Genomic DNA, 23582 nt, shown 5'->3' with positions numbered 1-23582 from the left:
TAGAATGTGTATGCTGCTTATGGTGCATACACACGGTCAGATGAACGATTGACTGATTTTACAAATGATTTGAACGATTTTAGACAGTATTAAAATGAATGAAATCGGCAAAATCTGACTGAAAATACAGACTGTCAGATATCGTTATCTGACATGTGGGAACGTGCATCGTCCATCGTTGCAGGCCCACATGTCAGATTTTCTTTCAGATATGAACAATTTTTAAAATCGTTATCGTTCATATCTGACAACAAATCTGACTGTGTGTATGCACCATTAGTGATTGCTCTGTGGAGCTGCATTTGTAGGGACTTATTTATTATTCGTTGTGATTGGCCCATGCAATTTAAGGATCTGACTTGCCGAGAGTTTGGGAGGAATATCCAAATCTAGTGGACTATTTCACTAATAATGAAGTACTTCAGGCATGCACATGGCAGTTTCATGGGAGAGAGAGGGGTCTGAATAGGATCTTTGCAAACCTGATCTCCTCCTGCCTGGAAGGAGAGAGACTCAGCAGGCTAACAACATCTGAAGATTGCATAGTATCCACAGTCAAATTCCAAAAACTGAACGTTTAATGAGCTTGATGTATGGCAGGGCACTAATGGTGAATGGGACTGTTAAATAAAACATGCAGAAATTGTAGTAGTATAACAGACCATACACCTTGATGATTAGGCCCTTTACATGATGATACCTATTGTTTCTTGGCATCTGCATTACTTTATTTTCCTAATACATTTATTTATGCACACTCAGCTGATGAACAAGCTGCTCAATATGAGAGGGGTATCATAAAGTTTTAATTATAGCCATGTAAGTTGATCAACATAATCATTGATCCTTATGTGCTTGATGTTGTAAATTACAGCTACATCCTTGCCTGTAGCGCATCGAATTGCGCCGTTCGAGACGGACTCCCGGGATCGGAGACGTGTATTTGCGTCTCCATAGGAATGAATGGGAGATGCACTCTTGCAATCGGAGACGCTCATTCGCGTCTCCATAGGACTGAATGGAGACTCACTCCTGTGATCAGGGGGGCGTCATAGCGTACTGTGACGAATAGCGAGATGTGCGTGCACGTTTGTGACGCAAACAGGCGGAATGAACTTGGGCATCTGTATGTCAGCTTGTTTAGTTTCTGGAGCTGGTAGATGTCAGCAACCTGCATGATGGACTAAATTGAAACCCGCAGCGTTATTAATTTCCTATATTTAAAGGTTATCAGCGCCTGCCAAATCCATGATGAAAGGGTGGCTGTTTATGGTGATGTCCATCATATAACACTATTGTGAGGTGGAAAAGGAACTTTCAAACTGTACACATGTTCCTCTCAGATGAGCCTTGATCCGAGAGACCCTCAATCACGGATGATCTTGACACGGTGAAGAAAGTGGAGGCTCCTGTCCTCGAAGACAGACGACTAACCATTAAAGTGATCCTGAAAGAAGTTGATCTTAGTTATGGAAGTGTGTGGAAGATTATGCATGAGTAACTGCACATGTCTAAAATGTCATCGCTATGGGCTCCTCGGTTGCTGATGCCATTTCACAAGCAAACTTGATGGGAACGTTTTCAGCGGATGGTGACTGTTGGAGCAGGAGGAAGATAATTTCTTTGCATGTCTCATGACTATGGATGAATGCTGGATCTACCTGTGCGATCCAGAGACAGAGGTGGAAACACTCCTCTTTCCCCCCCCTCCTCCCAAAAAGGCTAAGGTGCAGAAATATGCAAGGAGGTCATGCTGTTGGTTTTTTGGGACTGTTGTGACATAATCCTAACCGATTACCTCCTGAAGGGTCAGAACATCGCCAGCGGTGATGTCTGCACCCTTCTGCAGAAGTTGCAAGATGCTGTGAAAGAAAAACACTGTGGTATAATCATATGATCAGCAGAGGCATAAGCGTCCTAGCTGACAATGCACCCGCACATTCTGCCCATACATCCGCTGTGGAAGCAGATAGGTGTGCTGTGATCATAAAATACGCGCTAGAGTGTGCGTGCTACAGGAAACTGGGGACCCAGTTTGAAAAACTGATCGGGTCCCGCAGGACGCACTGGCGCAGTGTGTGCTGCAGTAGCCAATCGATGCGCGCCACTGTCTTCCCGGCCAATCCCTGCATGGCAGCGTCTCCCCAGCCAATCACTGTGCAGACTAATAGAGTCCCACGGACTAAGCTGTTCTGGGAAGACGGGACTAGTCCGCTGGCAGACACAACGCCATACCGCTGCACCCAGCCAGACAGACACACTGGATACAGAATATACTGCACGAGAGCTGCTATACAGAGCACCGGACTTATGGTACCACGCCTACTAACCGACTATATATAGGATCGGACACTGAACTAGGAGAGATCTGTCCTATCCATAGACCATCAGTATACCTTATGTTTACACAGGGCACTAGGAGGTTGCATTTGGAGGACTGATAACTACATCAATTGGAGGATTACCTCCACACTTAATATAGTGAGGATATTAACTTTGGATTCTTTTGGAGCCTAATCTGATTTAGGACCTTTTTTTTTTATATATATATTTTTTCCGCGCAGGTACTTTCATTGTGTTGCCTTAGGTTTATATACGCGTGTAGTACACTTGTTATCAAAACAAATGCCAGCAGCCACCCCCCACCCCCCTTTATTTTGCACTACAACAGACTGCTGTTTTCATTGGGTTATCAATTGGATTATTTAATTTGATTCATTGTTGCTACACCACTACACAGTACATCACACGATTTACAAGCACAGCCTTATATTTTCTCTGACCTAATCACCGCACGGCGTCTCCCCAGCCAATCACCCTCGCCGCAAGACTCCTGACACCTCCTCTTTCCCTCCCTGCCCGCCGGCCTGCTCTCCTGAGTGCTGACTGACTGCATCTATCGGGCATCTCTTCCTTGGCTGCAGCAGTGTTGTTGGTTGAGCCGGGCACCTCTAGCAGCCTGCGCTCCTTCAGCCAGCTCTGCACACTGGAGGCGGGGAGGTGGACACTGCATGGGGACACTAGGGAGCTGTAACAGTGACCTGGCCTGGGGCTCCCAGCAAAAGCAAGTAGGTAACCACTACCCCATGTGCTGTCTATCCTTACCCCCTCCCTACCCTCAGTACTGCCCCAGCTGCAATGCTAACCCCCTCCCTAACTCAATGCCTGCCCCTAACCCCCTGCTTGCCCCCTAGTACTGCCCTAGTTACCTACCATTACCCCACCCTCCCCCCAGTATTGCCTGCCCCTAACCTCCTCCTTGCCCCCAGTGATGCCCCAGCTGCTATCCTGACCCCCCCCCCCCCCCAGTCCTGCCCTAGCTGCTATTTACCCATGCCCCCTCCCTACACCCAGCACTGGCTGTCCCTAACCTCCCCTTTGCCCGCAGTACTGCCCCAGTTGCGATCTACCTTTTGTCTGCTCACTACCCCAAGTACTGCCTGCCCCTAACCCCCACCGTGCCCCCCAAGTACTGCGCCAGCTGCTATCTACCATTGCCCCCTCCCTACCCCCAGCACTGCCTGCCTCTAGTCCCCTCCTTGCCTCACAGCACTGTTGCAACAACTGTCTGCACTTACCAGTCCCTGCGCCCTGCCTGCCCTTACTCCCCTCTAGCTGCAGCTCTACCCCAACTTCTCCCTGCCTTTACCCCCAGCTCTACCCCAACTGCTACATACCCCCCAGCACTGTCCCAACTGCTGCCTGCCCTCAACCCCCATAATATGTGACTGGACCCAGAAAAAGTGGTGAAGGACCCCAATTTTTTTAAAGTGAGGGCTCCCTGGGACCCACAATTTTTTTCGCTCAACGCGATCACTGGGTGTAGTTATTACATTTTGCCCCATCCCCCTATTCGCCTGATGTCGCACCCAGCGACTTCTTTCACTTCACTGATATGAAGAAGCCACTTCGGGGTAGGCGATTTGACAACACATATTGGGGCAGATGTATTAAGCTCTGTCATGTTACAGGCTGTATTTGAAAAATAACAGGAGCTGATCGGTTGGTCGTTTATCACTCTCCACTTCATCACTTTCCATAGCTTAATACATCTGCCCCATTATGTAATTCTGGAAGTAGAACAGTGGATCTTGAGGCAATCGCAGGACTTCTATAATGATTGGTTGCTTAAGGTCAAGAAACAGAGAAATGTGTGGCTCTGCAGGGAGACGACTTAAGTTCAGTATACCACATTTAACTTTCTATCTCATTCTGTTCATGATAATTGTTCTGTATGAGGGGCTATCATAAAGTTTCAGAGTGTGCTAGGAGCACCAAAGCAGAGAGTGACACCCCAGGCAGGGAAGAGGAAACTGCATGGGTTGTGACAGGTGCAGGGTGCTAGAATGATCACTACCCTTATGTGTGGAGTGTGTATGTACTCCACATGATCTTGGAATTTTGCACTGATTGGTGGCAGAATTAGTTTTGGGCACAGAAACCGTGTATGAGGAAGAGGAGGAGAGAAACGGAAAGGTGGGTGGAGGTAGGCAGGGGCAGTGAGAGACTGTATGAGGGAGGCGGGCGAGTGATGTGAAGGTGGGGAAGAGACAGAAAAATAAACCCACCCAACATTTAGTGACTGAATGACAAGGGTCACAATACTAGTTTAAATATATAACCAATTAAAACACAAGTATGCCGAGCATACCTGCTCCCACAAATTGTGCCACACCCTAAGCCTTTTATAGTAGGCACACAATGATGTAGCATAATACACCATTTCAGTTACATAATGTGGTTATATTTTATACCAACTGGCCTTCATTTTCAGTTTAGGTTGTACACTGGGCTTTATTTAGAATACAAAACAAATCCAGTTAAAAGATTTACAAAATGCCCCTGGATAACCAATTTGCAGTTTTTATGGTGCAAATGTGATTATATTTTTTTGAATGCATGGAACACAGTGCCCAGCCTCATCATTACACAGTGATTTATGGTGTAGCTGAGAAGTGATTCACTACCAACTTTAAAAGTGTCTGCGTATTTTAAACCCCCCAGATTCAGTGCAACTTGGTTTTACCATGGCACAATGTTGCACCTTCTAGCTGGCTCTGCTGTCACTTCTACGTGAGTCCCTCTAAAGGGTATCTTCATGTTTTGGCCTCACAGCAATTATCTGCTCTCTTCTGGCATAGTTCATTGGTATTGGAATCAGTAGACCTGCCTGTGTCCTTGCTACCTACAGTATATCTCATTTTGCAAAATGTGGCATACAGTTAGTTAGGCGATCCTTTTTTTAGGGGAGGGACACTGCTGGTGTGTCCTTAGTAATGCAGTTCACCAAGATCCTAGCAACAGAAATACTGCAGGCGAATGATTGTTTGACACATGATTAGTCTCATGTGAGTAACTCCATGAGGCAAACCTTATGGAATAGTTATGTTGACATGATTTCCTATATATACTCCTTTTTATGGTGCCTAATGTACTAAGTCTCTCAACTTATGATGGCAGCCCTGTTAAGGAAAAGGCACAACTAGTGGTAGCTTTAAGTGGACAGTCCATTGTTGAATATGTCAATGTTGTTGTTTGCAGCTATTTAAGAAAAAGTGATGTATTAAGCAGTATTCATAATATTAAAGTTTAACTCTTGTCTAAATTATTTAAAGGAGAACTAACAAGACCGTTTTATGAAAATTCCTTTTTACATCACAATGAGGGGTATTCAATATGGGAGCGAGAAGTCCATGCTGGACTTTTCGCTCCACATTGGAGATTTTTCAGGGATAAAGTATTGGGCGCGCGCCCGCTTTATCCCCGTATTCAATATAAAATCTACGAAAACGGCACCTGGCGAAGTGGGATTTGCGATAAACTACGACATTTTCCTGGAAAAAATTGTAGGACCCCCTAAAGTTGTAAAAACATGGGGGATCACTATGGGTACCCCCGTTTTAGCTTGCAAATGAAAGTCGGGGATTTAAATAGCCGCAGCAGGCGTTTTTTTCCCGACATTGAAGAAGTGTTGCAGATTTCGTTTTTTAAGTGGTCCCATCAAATTTGGGGTACATGAAAATGGGTACTAGCATATTTTTGTGTCCCTAAAATAAGTTTTTAAAAATTCTGCAACTATGCACCTGCCACTAATAGCCTATTCTAGAATACACCTGCCGCATACTTGCAGAATAGCCCTGAACCTATTTCCCTATTTTTAAACTTTTTTTTTTCCCCCATTTTTTTATTTATTTATTTTTTTTCACCACAATTTTGAAATAAATTTTTTGCGGTGTCCCTATTTTTTATTTTTTTGACACAGTCCTTTTTAAAATGTCATTCCCATGGGTGCAGGCTATTTTTTTTAAGCCTGCACCCCTAAACCCCAATTCTGCACTTTTTTTCGCCACCTATTCAGTGGTGAAAAGTTATCCCCGTTTTTTTTCAGACTTTTCGAACCTGCGAAAAGTCTTTGAAATTGAATACAGTGTAAAACTAAAACCTGCGATAATGACGTCTTAGGTGTGATATTAACGCAAAAACTGAGTTTTCTCTCCATATTGAATTCCCCTAAATATCTCTATTACATCTACATGCTACAGTGGTACTCTGTAACTATGAATAACTGTTTTAGGCAGAATATAACTGTACAAAACAGCTTGTCATGCTAATAATATATATCAGTTTTCAGACACATTTCACATTTGTTGGAGCTTTTTAAAGCTTAAAATATTCTGCCTATTCTTGTCCTTTTGTATAGTAAACCATTTTTCTTTTATGTTTCTGCTAAAGTGAAACTGAACTTTAAAATTACTTATTTTACTTGTAAATAGCTTTATAGTACCCCACATATAGGAGAATTTTCAGGTATTTACACAAGAACTATTATTCTACAAAATAAACTAATTTAGTACTTCTCATATTTTAGACACAATGTCGTAATTGGATGAAGACTGGGAACTGTATATATGGTAACACCTGTAGGTTTATACATGGCCCTTCACCCAGAGGAAAAGGCTATAGTAGTTCCTACAGAAGGTAAATCAAATTGGAGCTTATTTTTTTTATGTAATCTATTCTGGAATAATATTTGTTGTTTTTTTTTTTCGTAGTATCTCCTAAACTTTAGTCCAAACAGACATTTACCACTGTAAAGTGCAATGTGAAAAAGATATTATTTTCAGGATGAATCTGCCTGTTCTTCCAAATTGAAAGTTTATTAATTTACAGTTATGATAAAAGATGTTCACTAAAAGTGTTCCCCGTTTAATAAGTTATGTAAACATTTGTATTTTATTTAAAGCTTAGGTCTCATATCCACTGGCGGTAATGTTGTGTGTTGTATTGCCTTTATGCTTATGCAGTGCATATAAACTGGTCTAAAAAATGAAACCTCACTTACAATGCCCTACCTATTTTGTATGTATGGACAGTACTACCGGCTGCATCCCATGTTCTACTGCCGCAAATATTCAGAATACTAAATTATCAAACTAAAGTGTTACATGTAATCTGACATCTCCTGTCTTTTTGGTGATTATATTTGAAATCAAATCTTATTTTTCCATCAAATTCTGCAGTATATAGAATAAGATTATCCATTTTCATATCATTGTTTCTATTTGGTTGATATGAATTAAAATGAACTTTTGAATGCTTAGGTGTTTCTCTCAATACTAAAAACTTGGGGGTTTTGTTCAGTAAGTATTATAAAACTGACTTCTACTGATCTGTAGATCAGCCTGCAGGTCTTCTGTGGTTCCGCAATACATTCCACACTGCTACTGCCATTGGCCTGTTGAGAATGTGCAGAAGTGTAGTTGGTCATCACTTTTCCTGATCAGGTTAGGGGCGTCCTAGCAGGAGAGAAGTATGTTGCTGGACTTATTTAACCTCAAGCTATCTCCCACCTGCGTGAGGAAAAATCCTACCAAGTGTATAGCCAAAACGCTGTACTTTGTACTCTTACTATGGCATTTGGAGCATGACCTGATGGCTTCCCTGCAGTATAGTGCACTGTGTTTTTAAATGGCAATCCCATAAAACTTCATTATGTTTTGTCAAGTGTTAATGCATATGAAGACTGCAGGCAGTTACTGATATTGGCACATGCAAATGCTGGTTAGAAAACATATGCTCATGCTTACGTTTCTCTTTGATGCATTAAAGCCTGCTTAATAGCTTGAAAAATGAGTACTGAATAAGTAAAATGAACACTTTTAATAAGGCCATGGGCACTAGACTATTTGTTATATTGTTCTAGTTTTATGATAGAGACTCACAAAAGTAAAGAATGCTGTGGGGAGAGGAGAATGATAACATGCTAGAACTTCGTTTTCATCCCAGATGAAACAGATATGTTGCAGAATTTATTACACTTATAGTTCCTATCGTGTATGATGGGATGTAGTCACCCCAGTGTTCGGGATGCGGGCGCTCAAAATACCGGCGCCAGAATCCCGACAGGAGTTGGAATCCCGGCTCCAGAATCTTGACTGCTTGCTTCCCGACGGTAAGTATTAGGGTTAAGGGGAGGGTTTGGTTAAGGGTTAAGGTTCGGCACTAGAAGGAGGGTTAGGCTGCGTGGGGGAGACAGGGGTGGGGGGGGGTGGTTAGGATACTTATGTATTTGTGTTGGGATACTGTCGGTTGGGATGCCGCTGTTTGTATTCTGACCACTGGCATTCCGACCGGCAGGAATCCGTAACCCAAGCTGTGTATGATATGCTTACAGTGTCATCTTGCACGTTTGTTTGCATCTTATACAGCCAATGACAGCAGAGTATAAGACATTTGCTTGATTTAAAGCTGCAATATGCACTTTACTTCTGAAATGTGTACAGAATGCATGTGTCCGTCTCTCCTCTGTACACCAGGGTACAAAAATGTTGTGGCCTTGTAAACATTGCCTAATATTATTACTAGGATTTTTTATATTTCTTCTTTTTAGTACTTTTAGACTGTGTAGTAAGAATATTAAACTAAAATGTTCCTTTTTTTTTTTCTAATGTCACTATTGCTGTCCATGTTCATCTTATGCATCATACCATGGTTAGTGGTTACATTGTTTTGGCTATACCAAATGAGTAAAGTAAATATTGCCATGAGAGCTCCATTATGGTAGAATTATATCAATAATTGTTAAATGTACATTCAAAATATGTATTTCCTGCACTTTGTTTGGCTGCTTAATGTTCAGGCTTATTTCTTACCTTATTTAACCTTTGCTGATCACAGGTCACCAGAAAGACCCACTGGGGATCTGCGAGAGAGAATGAGAAAGAGGCGCCAGGAAGTTGAGTCTGAGCAACAGAAACGCCCTGAAGATCAAACGTCCCCTTCTAGGGTATGGATGACTCCACTTACCTTACCCCTGAGTAGTGTAACCTAGAAAAGAGCTTCTCAAGTGTGACTACATTTCAGAACTAGTTATTCCATCAGTCATATTTCTCATGGACATTGAGCTTGACGTAGGCCACCAGTTAAGATTATGCTAACCCCTCCTGTAAGGCAGTGTGGCCTGATTTTGTTTTACAGATTGCTCTCAAGCTGCATCATGTTATCCGCATTCGTTTGATATCTCAGTGAGACGTCTGTGCCTAATCACATTGATAGTGAACACTGTAGTCATTTATTGAAATACTTTTTAATTGAAACTGTTCTATAACTTGTGTTGGGTCCACACCTTACAGATATATCTGCAGATGATTGTTTATACACATTGAACAACAATCATCTGTCCGCTGTCCCGCTGGCTGGGGGGCGTGTCACGTCCCCCGCCCCGCTGTCTCTGCAGCAAGTGTACGGGCGGGCGACTGACTGTCCGTGCACACAGCAGGATGCCCCAATATATCTGCAGATATATTGGGCACCAGCTGTGCAGCACAGCCGACGCTATATGTTTGAACGCTGTTGTTCACAGGCATATTGCTGGTACTCACTGGCCGCCACACATAAGATATATTGGCCAATCAATTGCCAGTATGTATCCAGCATTGGACATAGTTTCAGGCTACTTAGTATTTATACAGTGAAATTAAAAAGCTAACTCTCAGAGTGAGTTAACTAGTTACAGAGTATAAGAGGACTGCTTATGGCTTCCATCTATCATGCAGTGCTAATAGTGTCTGCTGTATCAGGAGCGGACCCAAACGGCTCTGGCTATGGTGAACTCTCCCCTATTTAATGACAGAAATAGGTGTAGCCATGTTAAACTAGTTACTCTACATAATTGTGTATGCATCTTTATGTATTCATTTTTGTTTTAGTTGTATGAATCTGGTTGTTGCAGTATGTGCTTTCCCCAGTAACCCTTTACAATGTGTTGTTTGGAAATGCTCATGGTATTTAAACATGAACATTCTATCTCCCTTCTACAGAAGGAGTCTTCCAGGCACAGAGAAAAGGAAGATATTAAAATTACTAAAGAGAGAACTCCAGACAGTGACGAGGAAACTGCTGAATGGGAAACTACTAGAGATGGTGAGGAGCACATCACTTAGGTTCTATATGCTTTTAATACTTTTCTAAATTGCTTTAAAACATCAATTAAATTGAAGGCGTTTATAGTCTTACAATTCACTTTGAAAAAGATTTATGCAGTAATTACATCAGCACAGTATTAACAGTATTGACTGTAATATTCTTTTTTAAATCTACCTTCATACAAATAAAAATGTGTAAACTGCATACACAAGTATAAAGGCAACTAGGTTACTTATAGCCAAAATTATCAGTAGCCTCATATTGTATTTGTTGTCTTGGTGTGTGTGTGTGTGTGTGTGTGTGTGTGTGTGTATATATAATATATATATATATATATATATATATATATATATATATATATATATATAACACTTGTTTACCCTCTAATACAATTATGGTTTTATGTCTCTATTGCAGCAAACCATAGGCATGTAGCTGGATGGCATGGCTATGTTTTGCAAGTAATGAATAACAAGTCTGTACTATTTAGAATAAAACTTGATATTGGGCTAAGTGATGTTTTCTTGCTGCTTTGTTTCATGCTGATAACAATGTGGGTGCAAATGGTGCATTTAAAACTTGCATCTTTAGTTGCGCTGCCTTTTTTCTATTTAATCATTTCACATTATTAAAACACATTCTAGCTCTAAAGGATCTAAACTAGCTATTAATCCACTTTTTAGCCTTTACATTTATATGGCCACAGGCTCACTAGCACAGTAGGTGGATCTGGTGGCACTGTCTGAATTAGAGCATGTAAGCTCTGTGCTCGGAACATATTCATGAGCTTAGTGCCATGCCTGCTGACTAATTGTGAGAAGCTATAATGCTCATGCTGTGCTTTGCTTTAATGAGACTTAAATCCAAAATGTTTGTTCAGTTTGTCTTGATTTTTTTTTTAATTTACTACACTGTCACATCGACCTATAGAGCAAGAAGTGTCAGGGTTACTGAGAAAATCCTTGTAAAATATGTATGTGTATTCTATAGAGGAATACAAATTAAATATGTCTTAATGAAGTGTCCAGCTTGCTTTTTAATCTGGTCTTTAATTTAAGCAGTTTCTATATTATGTCTTATGGCCTTTGTTTAGATAGAAAAACCTGCAGCAATGCTTCATTTTCCTGTCCTCTTAGATTCAGATAATGGTGATGTTAATTATGATTATGACCACGAATTGTCCCTGGAAATGAAGCGTCAGAAGATACAGCGGGAATTAATGAAATTGGAGCAGGAAAACCTGGAAAAACGAGAAGAGATTATAATAAAAAAAGAGGTACTGGTTCTTTCATATACCCATGCGTATGTGTATAAATATGGAAGAGTGTCACATTGTGTTTCTTATATTGTAGAGGACAGAGAATTAAAGAGGGAAAATCCACTATTAGACACTCATGAATATTAGTGGTGCTGCCAAGAAATGTTTAGGCCATGAGTGGGCAATAAGTGGCCTTCCAGCTGCAGTACTACACATCCCAGCATGCCCTGCAACATTCCGGTATGGCCAAATAGCAAAACTGGCAGGGAATTCTGGGATGTGGTGTTCTACAGCAGCTGGAGGGCCACTTATTGCCCACCCCTAGTTATCTAAAAAGTCCATTATGCCCTTTCACCTCTTTGCTGCAGGTTTGCATTTTAGGAGGGTTATGGGAATGACAGGCTTGCATACTTTGGTATACATCAATGCACTGTATGAAGTTACACAGGATTAAAAACAGTTGTCACAGCAGGCTAACTGATCGAAATGTCAGACTCTTTTGTGTTTAGAGCCTATTAAGAGACTGGTTGTAACACCTCCAGTTCTATAAACCCGCACATTAGCAAATATACCAATCAGATTCTATTCTCTTCTTGAAGGTGCTAGATACATAATAAGTAGAATCTGCTTGGTTGCTATGGGCAACACCTCCACTTCTGTAAACCCACACTTTAGTAAATATACCCCACAGTCTTTGAGGGATTTGGCTTTATCTGGCTATCTTCTCTTAAGGCCCCTACACATTACACAATATTGCTAATGTTTTGGCCGATTCCGACGCATCGGAACGACAAATCGTCAATATCATGCAGTGTGTATGCACTGCATCGTGTAGTAACCTGATCTTTTGTACATGCAGGAAGATCAGGCGATGTCTGACGATCCCATGCAGCGCTATGCGGCGGGGGTAGGCATATCGGGCAGTCTGTTACCGGATCTCCCAGAGTATACGTACTGTCCGATATGTTGGCGCTGGGGTCGTGGGTCGCATCACTGGGTACACTGTCGTTTAGTTTGTACCCAGCTTTACAGTCAGTACAGCAGAACCTGGCAGGCAGTTTGGGGACACACCGTTTTTGCTCTTAGTGCAAAAGAAACATTTTTCTGATCATAAGACAGCTCATGCAGTAATGCTTAAGTATGTTTGGTGATATAGAATAAAAAATAAGCCTCCCTTTTAAAATGCCTGGCCTTTGAAACATTGCAAAAACAAAACCAGTATTTTTTAAAGTATGTAGAAAACATTTGTGCAGTCATTTTGCATGTAATTTTTATTGACCAAAAATACGATCACATCATGCAAGCAATGTTCATATACAAGAAATCCTTTGCTTTTTAATAGTCATATAAAATGAAACCTAGGGCCAGAAACCGAGTGGTTCCATTCATTTTTGTTTTTTTTGTTTTTTTGTACTTGAAGTAGCATCTCTACAGTGATGCAACATACCTATTGAGAGTTGTGCAGTCCATAGATTAATTAAATTACTGCCTGAGAAGTTTTATAGTGGCCTTTATTTATGATAAATTTGTCATAATTCCGTTGAGGCCTCAGAGTCAAAATAAAGCTTGATGGAATGCGCAAGTCAGCAAGTGACGATACAGTAGGATGATATATCAGTCCGCTGTCCCAGCGACCGATTGGTAAGCTATACGCACTTGCCAATCAGCCTCTCGATGGTTCTGGGTTGACATCACAACTGGACGGGCATATAAATTTGCCTGTCCAGTTGAGATGCAGTGTCGGCGGGTCCCTGTAGCCAGTGTACGGGCGGTCGGCAGGTCGCTTGTACACACAGCCAGGTGCACTGATATATCTTTCAGCTTATTGGTATCAGTGTGCTGCAGGGCAGACCTGTTATGTCTGTCAGCGACGACTTTAACAGACATATATCGGCTGTTCACACCCGCCAATGCAGTTGCTATATATCGCTTGTTCTACCTATGAGTGTGTACCCAGCATTAATCATATGAACTTTAACGTCTAGAATGGCAATTCGTGAGTAAGCTGTTAACTAGCTAATTGGTATTTGGTATTGGCCACCATGAAATACATATTATATTTATTTCCCTTAATTATTACTTCTGACACACTCAATGTGTGCAGTTTCTGAAGCAGAGGACCATGACATACGCACATCTGGGAGTTCACAGCAGGGATTGTGAAACTGGATTGGCAAGATCCCTGGCTCTGTTCATTGTTGAGATGACTAGATCTGCTGCGAATCATAGATAAGCGAGTGTCAGTGCTACTTAAATCTTTCTATAGCTGAGCCTGGACTAGATTCTCTCCTTTATAGACTGTTGCCAACGTCGCTGTAGGCTCCTTAGCTGTAATCCATGCTTAATCAGCGAGTGCAAAGATGCTGAAGAAATAATTTTTTGGATTGTCACGTCCTCTTTGTTGGAGAGACTCCAATGTTCACAGGCTGCTTAATCTGGTAACTCGCATTTATCTACAGTCAGATGCATAAATATTGGGACATTGACAGAATTTTCATATTTTGGCCTCTATTCACCACCACAATGGCTTTGAAATGAAACACACAAGATGTGCTTTACCTGCAGACTTTCAGATTTATTTGAGGGTAATTACATCCAAATCAGGTGAACGGTGTAGGAATTACAACGGTTTCTATATGTACCTCCCACTTTTTAAGGGGTCAAAAGTAATGGGACTATCAACTCAAAAGCTATTTCATGGACAGGTGTGGGCTATTCCCTCATTGTTTCATTATCAATTAAGCAGGTAAAAGGTCTGGAGTTGACTCTAGGTGTGACATTTGCATTTGGAATCAGTTGCTGTCGACTCTCAATATGAGATCCAAAGAGCTGTCACTATCAGTGTAGCAAGCCATCATTACGCTAAAAAATCAAAACAAACCCATCAGAGAGATAGCAAAAACATTTAGGTGTTGCCAAATCAACTGTTTGGAACATTCTTAAAAAGAAAGAACACACCAGAGGGCTCAGCAACACCAAAAGACCCGGAAGACCATGGAAAATAACTGTGGTGGATGACAGAAGAATTATTTCCCTGGTGAAGAAAAACCCCTCCACAACCGTTGGCCAAATCAAGAACACTCTCCAGGAGGTAGGTGTATATGTGTCAAAGTCAACAATCAAGAGAAGACTTCACAAGTGTGACTATAGAGGGTTCACCACAAGATGTAAACCATTGATGAGCCACAAAAACAGGAAGACCAGATTAGAGTTTGCCAAACAACATCTAAGAAAACCATTACAGTTCTGGAACAACATCCTATGGACAGATGAGACAAAAATCAACTTGTACCAGAGTGATGGGAAGAGAAGAGTATGGAGAAGGAAAGGAACTGCTCATGATCCAAAACATACCACCTCATCAGTGAAGCATGGTGGTGGTAGTATCATGGCGTGGGCATGTATGGCTGCCAATGGAACTGGTTCCCTTGTATTTATTGATGATGTGACTGCTGACAAAAGCAGCATAATGAATTCTGAAGTGTTTCGGGCAATATTATATGCTCCTATTCAGTCAAATGCTTCAGAACTCATTGGACAGCGCTTCACAGTGCAGATGGACAATGACCCAAAGCATACTGCAAAAGCAACCAAAGAGTTTTTTAAGGCTAAACAGTGGAATGTTATGCAATGGCCAAGTCAAACCCCTGACCTGAATCCGATTGAGCATGCATTTCACTTGATGAAGACAAAACTGAAGGGAAAATGCCCCAAGAACAAGCAGGAACTGATGACATTTGCAGTAGAGGCCTGGCATAGCATCACCAGGGATGAAACCCAGCGTCTGGTTATGTGTATGCGTTCCAGACTTCAGGCTGTAATTGCCTGCAAAGGATTTGCAACAAAGTATTAAAAAGTGAAAGTTAAGGTGCCCACACACATACCGATGTGTACGATGTGTACGATTTGTTTACGATTTCCCTTGAAACTCTCCCCGGCAGCTCGACACACGATCTCCACACGATCTCCACACGATCTGCACACGATTTGGTGTCCAATCTTCAAACGATCTCTCCTGCAGTCAGACTTTTTACAGTGCATCGTGTCCTAGATTGTCAGATCTGCCCTACTGCACGGCAGATCTGATGATGCGATGTGCGACCAGCGGGGACGCGCATCGTGATCGTGAGTGGGGACTCACGATTTGGCCATATTTTACTCGATCTGTCGTTCCAATGTGTCGGAATCTGCCAGATCGTGTAAAATATCGCTGTGTGTGGGCACCTTTTAGATTTAGGATTGTTTAGTTTGTCCCATTACTTTTGGCCCCTTAAAAAGTGGGAGGCACATATAGAAACCGTTGTAATTCCTACACCGTTCACCTGATTTGGATGTAATTACCCTCAAATTAAATCTGAAAGTCTACAGTTAAAGCACATCTTGTTTGTTTCATTTCAAAGCCATTGTGGTGGTGAATAGAGGCCAAAATATGAAAATTCTGTCAATGTCCCAATATTTATGCACCTGACTGACTGTATGTCAATATTCGGACTTCAATTTCTCTTCACGGGAAGATAATTAGCTTCTGAATGACCCATATCCTGCTGGATTCAAGGATACATCCTTTGGAGCTCAGGGCATTGATGCGTTGGTTACAGCAGTTCATCAGGCTCTGGACATGTTAGATCTGGATGATTCACCAGTTTCTGACAAGGCATTGTTCAAAAGGAAGAAGAAAAAGGTTATCTCCTTTTCCTCCACTTCTCAGTCATCTGAGCTGCGTGGGGAGGCATGGACTAAGCCGGATAAGAAATTGCTTACTTTACATATGTTTCTGGGCACATATTCCTTACCAGCTGAGGACATGACAAATCATGCTGGCTTGTTCTAGTTTCAAACAACTGGTTCCAGAGTGTGCTTCTACTCTCCCCACTTGATCAGGAAGAGCTTCTTGGGTGGCATGACACAGCTCTTGCTGTGCAGCTATATCAGGCATTCACCAAGTATTCTGTCCACGTGTAGTAAGCTTTACCATATTTGAGCATCCAAAGATGCTAGCTTGGGAAGAAAGTATTGTGTACTGTTCTGCCTGAGCATAACCTTCCTTAGGGGGTAACCTGTCCTCCAGACAGGATGATGGAGAAAAAAAAAAAAAAAAAAAATAAAAAAAAAATATATATATATATATATATATATATATAATATTTTCACACACTTCAGAAAATTATGGTACTCCCATTTCAATCCCTGTCCAAATCATACATTACAAAGCCCAGTAAATAGGGTACACGGAACACTAACCAAACAGTCCAAACTAGCAACAGAACCAAGTTAGCATCTGAACGTGAGAGTAGTGTCCCATAATAAATTATATATATATATATATTTTAATGAAATAATATAAATTTGCGATTTAAGATCAGAGCCAAGTTGCATATCAAGTGTGAGTTGGTCATATACAAGTTTTGCCCCATTGCTGTCTCTTCCCATATTTACGCAAATAATGATACTGTCCTTTTGAGTCCTTAACTTGCCCAAGTCTAGGTGAATGAATTTGGACCTGAACATATCCGACTTTACCAGATCTCCTCTCTCTGAATTCTTTTTCGTTCAGGTTTTGCCAGCCCTGAGCGTGAAGACATGACTCTCAAAACCATAATGGAAAAGTTTTGCAGAGCCTAGTATGGCTATGATGATGATTTTGTCTGATTTATCACAGTGACTTGACTGTTACATAGCATGGAAGAGTTGATCAAAGGCTCCTCCATGAGCTCCCCTATGCTCCAAGTATCTGTATTATCAAATTTGCTCTAATCCAAGGTATGAAGGTAATTTTTCCAGGCACAGATTATGTTCATCATCCCCCCCTGGGGATCTGGTTCTTCCAAGAGACCTGAACCTAGTGTTGCAAGCCTTCCAGGCTACTCCTTTTAGCCAATTTGGTCATCCATTAGCAGGTCATGTTTAAAATAGTCATATTACTTGCACTCAGATCTCTGAGCTCTGTCCCAGAAGTCCATTTCATATTTTCTACAGGGACAAATGATCCCCTTTCTTTTTACCCAAGGTGGTACAGGGGATATCACATTAAATGAATACTGCAGTAATTGATCAGCTTTCCTCCCTCCCATGTTTTCAGCTTTGGGACATCCCCTTTAGTGTGTCGTCTCCTTTTTTATTTACCACTTAATTGGCGTGATCCTACGTAATGCGACCGGAGCCAGAAGTGGTTCTTCTGGCAATGTTGCATCACATGACCACGCCAGCCTGCTCTGTCCCCTGGCTTTAGCAGAGGAAATCCGTTCTGTATCCCCGGACCCCCTGGAAGTGATACGACAACATCACTGCCAGAATCACGCCCTAGAATGCCGTGCGAATGTCATTCTGGGGCACATGCGCCGAAAGTAAAAGTGCAAGGACGGGAACTTGGTTCCCTTCTAAGCACTGGTATGCTAAACATTGCCTGTGCAGAAATCAACTGCTGCAGGGCGGACTGATGATCGGTACCTCCTGCCCCACGCTACGCTGTGCTCTGCTAACATGAGGCTAGGTCACAAGGGGGAGGGGGCTTAATGGGGAGTATGTACCTTTTGGGTGGTGGCGGCTGGGGGGGGTTATTCAGGGAATTAAAATATTTTTTGGGCTTCGGGGGGCTGGGATATCTATAATAAAAAAAAAAAAAAAATTATACAGTGACACATTTGGAGGGGGGGACGGGACTATATTTCGCACTTATTGTCCCTGGGGGTGAGGTTCGAGGTTCTTCCATAGGCACCTACTACCACTAGCAGGGTGGGGGTTGTTATTGCTGGGGATCTTTTGACACTGGGGTGGCTATTTTTGATTTGGAGATGGGAAGTACCTATGTACAGGGAGGTTGGGGGAGATGCAACACATCCCCTAGGTATATATATTTTTTTAACCAAAATTTTTAATTCTTTTTAAAAACATAATTTTTAAACTTAAAAAGAAAAAAAGACAATTTTTGTGTGGTTTTGACACAACATTTTTTTGTCAGTTAAGTGGTCGAGGCAAATATGGAATTTTTTTACTTTGTATCAAATCCATTTGTTTGAGGCATACAGGGGCACACCCCAGCCCTGCCAGGAATGCCTTTTTGTTTCTGGGTTTTTCTGTTTTGGCTATCGGTAAACCTAATTTATGTTAGGACATAGTTGTTTAGTGCTCTGCTGCCTAGGGGGTGAGGGAACAACCCTATACTGTGATACATAGGTTTGAAATAATTACTTTTATATTCTCTGCAGTACTCAACTTTTGTTTAGCAGTTTCTTTAATCTGTAATTTTTCAGATTTTTTTTTCTTCTGCATTTGGTTTCTATAGATTTCACTTGAAGTTATTGCTAAAATGTCCCCATCACCAAGTAAATCCAGTAAGTCTCCAAAACGGAAGTCCAGTCCAAAATCTAGCAATCCTGTAGGCAAGAAGGAAAAAAAGGCAGCTGCAGGAACATCTCCACCTCCATCTGAGCTACCCACAAGGTCAGTGTTAAGGTATCCTCTCTACCTTTTTTGTCCTGACATATTTCAACAGACAACTGCATCTGCTCAGTCTTTTTAGGACACATGAATGATCGGTTACCTCATATTTTTTTTTTTTTCTTCAGGGTCCATAAAGATCCTCAGGGATACCATGGGGATAATGTGGTTGGGTGATCCAGGCACCAAACAGTTAAGCTTTCAGGTCCTCCTCCACATATACCCTGGCCACAGGCATTCAGTTGTTCGTTTGGTGCGGCAGGATTCAGACGCACCTTTGTAGCAAGGGACTGCTTAGGCAGTTCCAAGCTTTTATTTTAGGTTTTATTTTATTTCTATGTTTTTGAGTTAGCAGTGCTGAGCGTCTGAATTAATACGCATGCACTGCGACTCGGTCTACCTCCCCCGGGGCACAAGTAACATCTTCGGCTGGTCATGGCAGAGCTTGCTAGCAGCGATGCTGGGGCCCAGACTGCAAACGGACACACGGAAATGTAAGTTAAGGCGATTCCTTGCTTACGGGGGGGAACGCGCTTGGCAGTCCTTGCTTCCGGCGCTGGAGACGCTCCAGAAGCCGCTGCAGTGAGGACCCGGAGCATCCGCTTCTTTACTAGACCATTGGGGCCTTCTCGTCTGATGCCAGGGATCGGCAGTAGACGCTTCTGCTGCCATGAGGCCAGCGTACCTGGATGCTTAGGGGAGGTAGGCTCTCCCCCAACGCAGATCCATCAGAAGTTTGCACGTGTCTGGGTCGCTCCTCCTCGTGTATATGAGACGCTCACAGTCCACTATCAGTGCTCTGCTGAAGTGATTTGGTCTCAGGAGGTTTTGAGTCAGTCTCCCTGTATACCTCTCCCTCGGGTCAGGTATATGGTGCTCTATATCCTACCAAGCCTCGTGTTTGGGTAGTTGATTCAGAGTCTATTGTATGTGGCTGTTTGCTGGCTGCTGTATTGATACTTCCTTTTCTGACTATCACTGTTATTTCTCCTCATCCCTCTGGTATAGGTGAGTGGGGTACTTCACCTTTACTAGTATTTGTGAAGGCTGGCCCATTGCATTGAATTTGTTGAATATTGAATATGTCAAAAGGTAAAGGAAAACAGGAGGTGGAGGCCCCTGTGCTGGTTTCTTGTAAATCTTGTTGGCGGCTTTGTCCCCTTAGGACTTTATACAGGATGGTTTGTGTCCTGTCCGTTATAATGAACCACCTCACCAGTCCAGTTTACCAGCCCCTGTACAGGAGCCATTTTGGGTGTCCTCCTTGTCTCAGGTAATGAAGCAGTTTGTGGATCTTATGACTGCTCCCGCACTGCCTCCTTGTATTGGATATCCACAGCATGCTATGTTTGTCCCTCCTATACATCCTTCCTGGATGGATATTTATGCCCACTCAGTCGGCTGTTGCGAGCAGACCGGTAGTCACTAAGGCGCCTAAGCGGAAGTTTATCTCTCTATCAGTCTGCTCAGCAAGTAGATTGAGACGCATCATCGGAGGAATCTGATGATGCGCAGGGTTCTTCTCAAGAGTCTAGCTCGGGAGAGGAGGACCATCCTTCTACAGTGGATGTTCCTCCTTTGGTGAGGGCGGTTAAATCAATCCTAACTATACAGGATGATGAACCGGCTCTGAGAAAGAAGGCTCCAGTGTTTAAACATCAGAAGGTGGTAAAAACAGAGTGTTTTTTATTTTTTTTTATTTTAAATCTGAGCAGCTCACTGAACTTATGGAAGAGGCATGGAGTAACCCGGATAAACTGTTACGAAAAGATTAGCATCGTTGTATCCTTTCCCAACTTCTGAATGTACTAAGTGGGAAATTCCTCCTACTGTGGATACTCATGTGACACACTTAGTCAGGAATGCTACGTTGCCTATTTTGTCAGCATCTTTTCTTAAAGATCCTTCAGATAGAAAAATTGAAACATGTCTTAAAACAGTATTTTCATTATCTGGAGCGGTTACTCGACCAGTTATGGCTGGGGCTTGGGTAGCCAAGGCTGTTGAAGAATGGACGGGGCCACTGGAAGATTCTCTACCAGATGCTACCAGAGAACAGCTGACCTATATCTCCCACATATGGGGAGCAGCCTCCTATTTGGGAGGATCTGCAATAGATGCTGGACTCCTAACTTCTAAAGCATCGGCAGTCTCAGTGGTGGCTCATAGAGTCCTTTTGGTTAAGGTCCTGGAAAGCAGATACAGGGTCAAAGAAGGCTCTGGAATCCTTACCTTTCTTTGGGAATATACTTTTTGCAGCAGAATTAGATAATAGCTACTCTGGCAGCTTCAAAATCTTCAGGTCTGCCATCAACAGCTACATTAAAGTCTAGGCAGTTTTCTTTTTTGTCCTTTCGTCCTTGGGGATGAGTAAAAAACCAGTCATACGCAATCTATCCATAGACCGTACGTATCCTCTTCCTCTATGGCCAGATCTGTTAGCACAGGGTCCCTGTCTGCACCCGGACTTAACTTGCCTGTCTTTGACGGCGTGGCTCTTGAATCTTCCATCTTAAGAGCCAAAGGTTTCTCCAGCTCTGTGATTCAAATGATGCTTAGGACACGAAAGCCTTCCTCTGCCCGCATCTATTATACAGTTTGGCATTCTTTTGGTCAATGGTGTTCACACAGAAAATATGACCCTAAGATGTTTTAGAGTTTCCCGGGTACAAGCTTTTCTCCAGGCTGAATTAGACCTTGGTCTCCGCCTGGCCACCTTGAGAATGCAGGTTTCTGCGCTGTCTGTCTGGTTCCAGAGAAGGATTGCTTTCTTTAACGGATGTTAGAATTTTCTTGCAGGGGGTTCTCCGCTTTCAGCCTCCTTTTGTCCCACCGGTAGCACTGTTGGATTTGTCTTTGGTTCTCAAAGGGCTACAAGCTCCCCCATTTGAACCCCTGTACTCTGTAGATTTGAAATGGTTAACAGCGAAGACACTTTTTCTCCTTGCTATCTCTTCTGCACGCAGAGTCTCTGATTGGGCAGCGCTCTCTTGTCGCTCTCCATTTTTTATTTTTCACCAGGATAGAGCTATTCTCCGTACAAGGGAGGTTTACTTTCCTAAGGTAGTGTCCCGTTTTCATGTGAATAAAGAGATTGTGGTTCCAGCTTTTCAGGCTCCAGACCTTTGTGTAGGTGAAGCCTCCCTGGATGTAGTTCGTGCTCTCCATATCTATGTTGAGCACACAAACTCTGTTAGAAAATCAGATGCTCTTTTTGTGCTATATGGTTTTCACAAACGAGGATGGCCAGCTAACAAACAGACTCTAGCTCGATGGTTACGTATGACTATCTCTCAGGTGTACACACAGGCTGATCTCCCTTTCCCAAACAAGGCGACGGCACATTCTAACCGATCTGTGGGGCCATAGTGGGCATTTAGTTGTGGTGCCTCTGCTGAACAATTGTGCAAGGCAGCCATGTGGTCTTCTGTCCACACTTTTCTTAGGTTGTACGCCTTTGATACTTTTGCCTCTCAGGATGCTTCCTTTGGGTGACGAGTTCTTCTTTCTGCGCAGGAGCGTACCCACCCTTAGGGGAACTTGAAGAAGAAAATAAAAGTTATGGTAGACTTACCATTGATGACTCTTTTTTTTTTTCAAGGTCCACAGGGCACCCACCCTGACGCACCTGGCTGCATTGGGTAATTTTTCTTTTGGGCACGGAATTCCCTCATTTTCTGAAAGTGTTTCTGTTGTACGGTTGTTCTTCCTTCTCCTGCCTTGGGCATGTTTACAGAACTGAATGACCATGGCCGGGGGTGGGGTATATGTGGAGGAGAACCTGAGGCATCCTGGGAGCTGAAAGCTTAAATGTTTGGTGCCTGGATCACTCCAACCACATTATCCCCATGGTATACCTGTGGACCCTATGGACCTCGAAGAAAAAGTTATCAATAGTAAGTATACCATAACTCTTATTTTTTCCCAGGTCTATTATTTGGGCAGTATTCTGCCTGTCTGACACAGTAGTATATAGTACATTGGACAAAAGACAATACACTTTCATAATGCAAATTATATAGTAAAGCAGAGGTTCCCTAACTTGGTCCTCATGGCACCTTTAAAGGCACACATCCTCTTAAAGACATGAAAAAGACTGCACGATTACGACATTGTAATCGTGCAGTCGTTTCAGTCTGTGATGTGCCTACACTGAATGAGCAGTCGTTCAGTGTAGGCACATCAATCATCTGCAAACATGCAGAACCTGACGTTATCGTCGGGCTGTATAACACATTTGCCCGATGATAGATGTCTAAACGACCAGCAGGCGCGCGCATCGCTGGTTGTTTTAGACTCCTTTTTTTTTAACTATGTGCAAGCGATTATTGAACGATTACGATATTATCGTTCAGTTGCTCAATTTAATCATCTAGTGTAGTGGTTCCCAAACTGTGTGCCGTGGCACCCTGGGGTGCCTTGGGACACTTGCAGGTATGCCTCAGGTTGGTGGTCCAGCACC

The 23582-nt window shown here is 42.6% G+C and overlaps 1 protein-coding gene across 5 annotated transcripts in view; it reads left to right on the top strand.

Annotated features, from left to right (window-relative positions):
- ZC3H13 (zinc finger CCCH-type containing 13) overlaps positions 1 to 23582 on the top strand; it is a 67652-nt gene that overhangs the window by 4377 nt on the left and 39693 nt on the right. For 4 of the 5 annotated variants that reach the window (XM_088442956.1, XM_088442859.1, XM_088442860.1 and 1 more), the window contains 5 exons: positions 6869 to 6978; positions 9178 to 9286; positions 10320 to 10422; positions 11562 to 11701; positions 18966 to 19123. In XM_088442956.1, coding sequence (XP_088299082.1) covers positions 6869 to 6978; positions 9178 to 9286; positions 10320 to 10422; positions 11562 to 11701; positions 18966 to 19123 — 620 coding nt within the window. The remainder of the gene's footprint in view (positions 1 to 6868; positions 6979 to 9177; positions 9287 to 10319; positions 10423 to 11561; positions 11702 to 18965; positions 19124 to 23582) is intronic. The other variant, XM_088442898.1, reaches the window with a different exon arrangement.

Source organism: Taudactylus pleione, unplaced genomic scaffold, assembly GCF_031769625.1.
Source record: "Taudactylus pleione unplaced genomic scaffold, aTauple2 ptg000005l, whole genome shotgun sequence".
Classification (NCBI taxonomy): Eukaryota; Metazoa; Chordata; class Amphibia; order Anura; family Myobatrachidae; genus Taudactylus; species Taudactylus pleione.
Note: the sequence above shows the minus strand (reverse complement) of the source record. Positions and strands in the feature narration are given on the sequence as shown.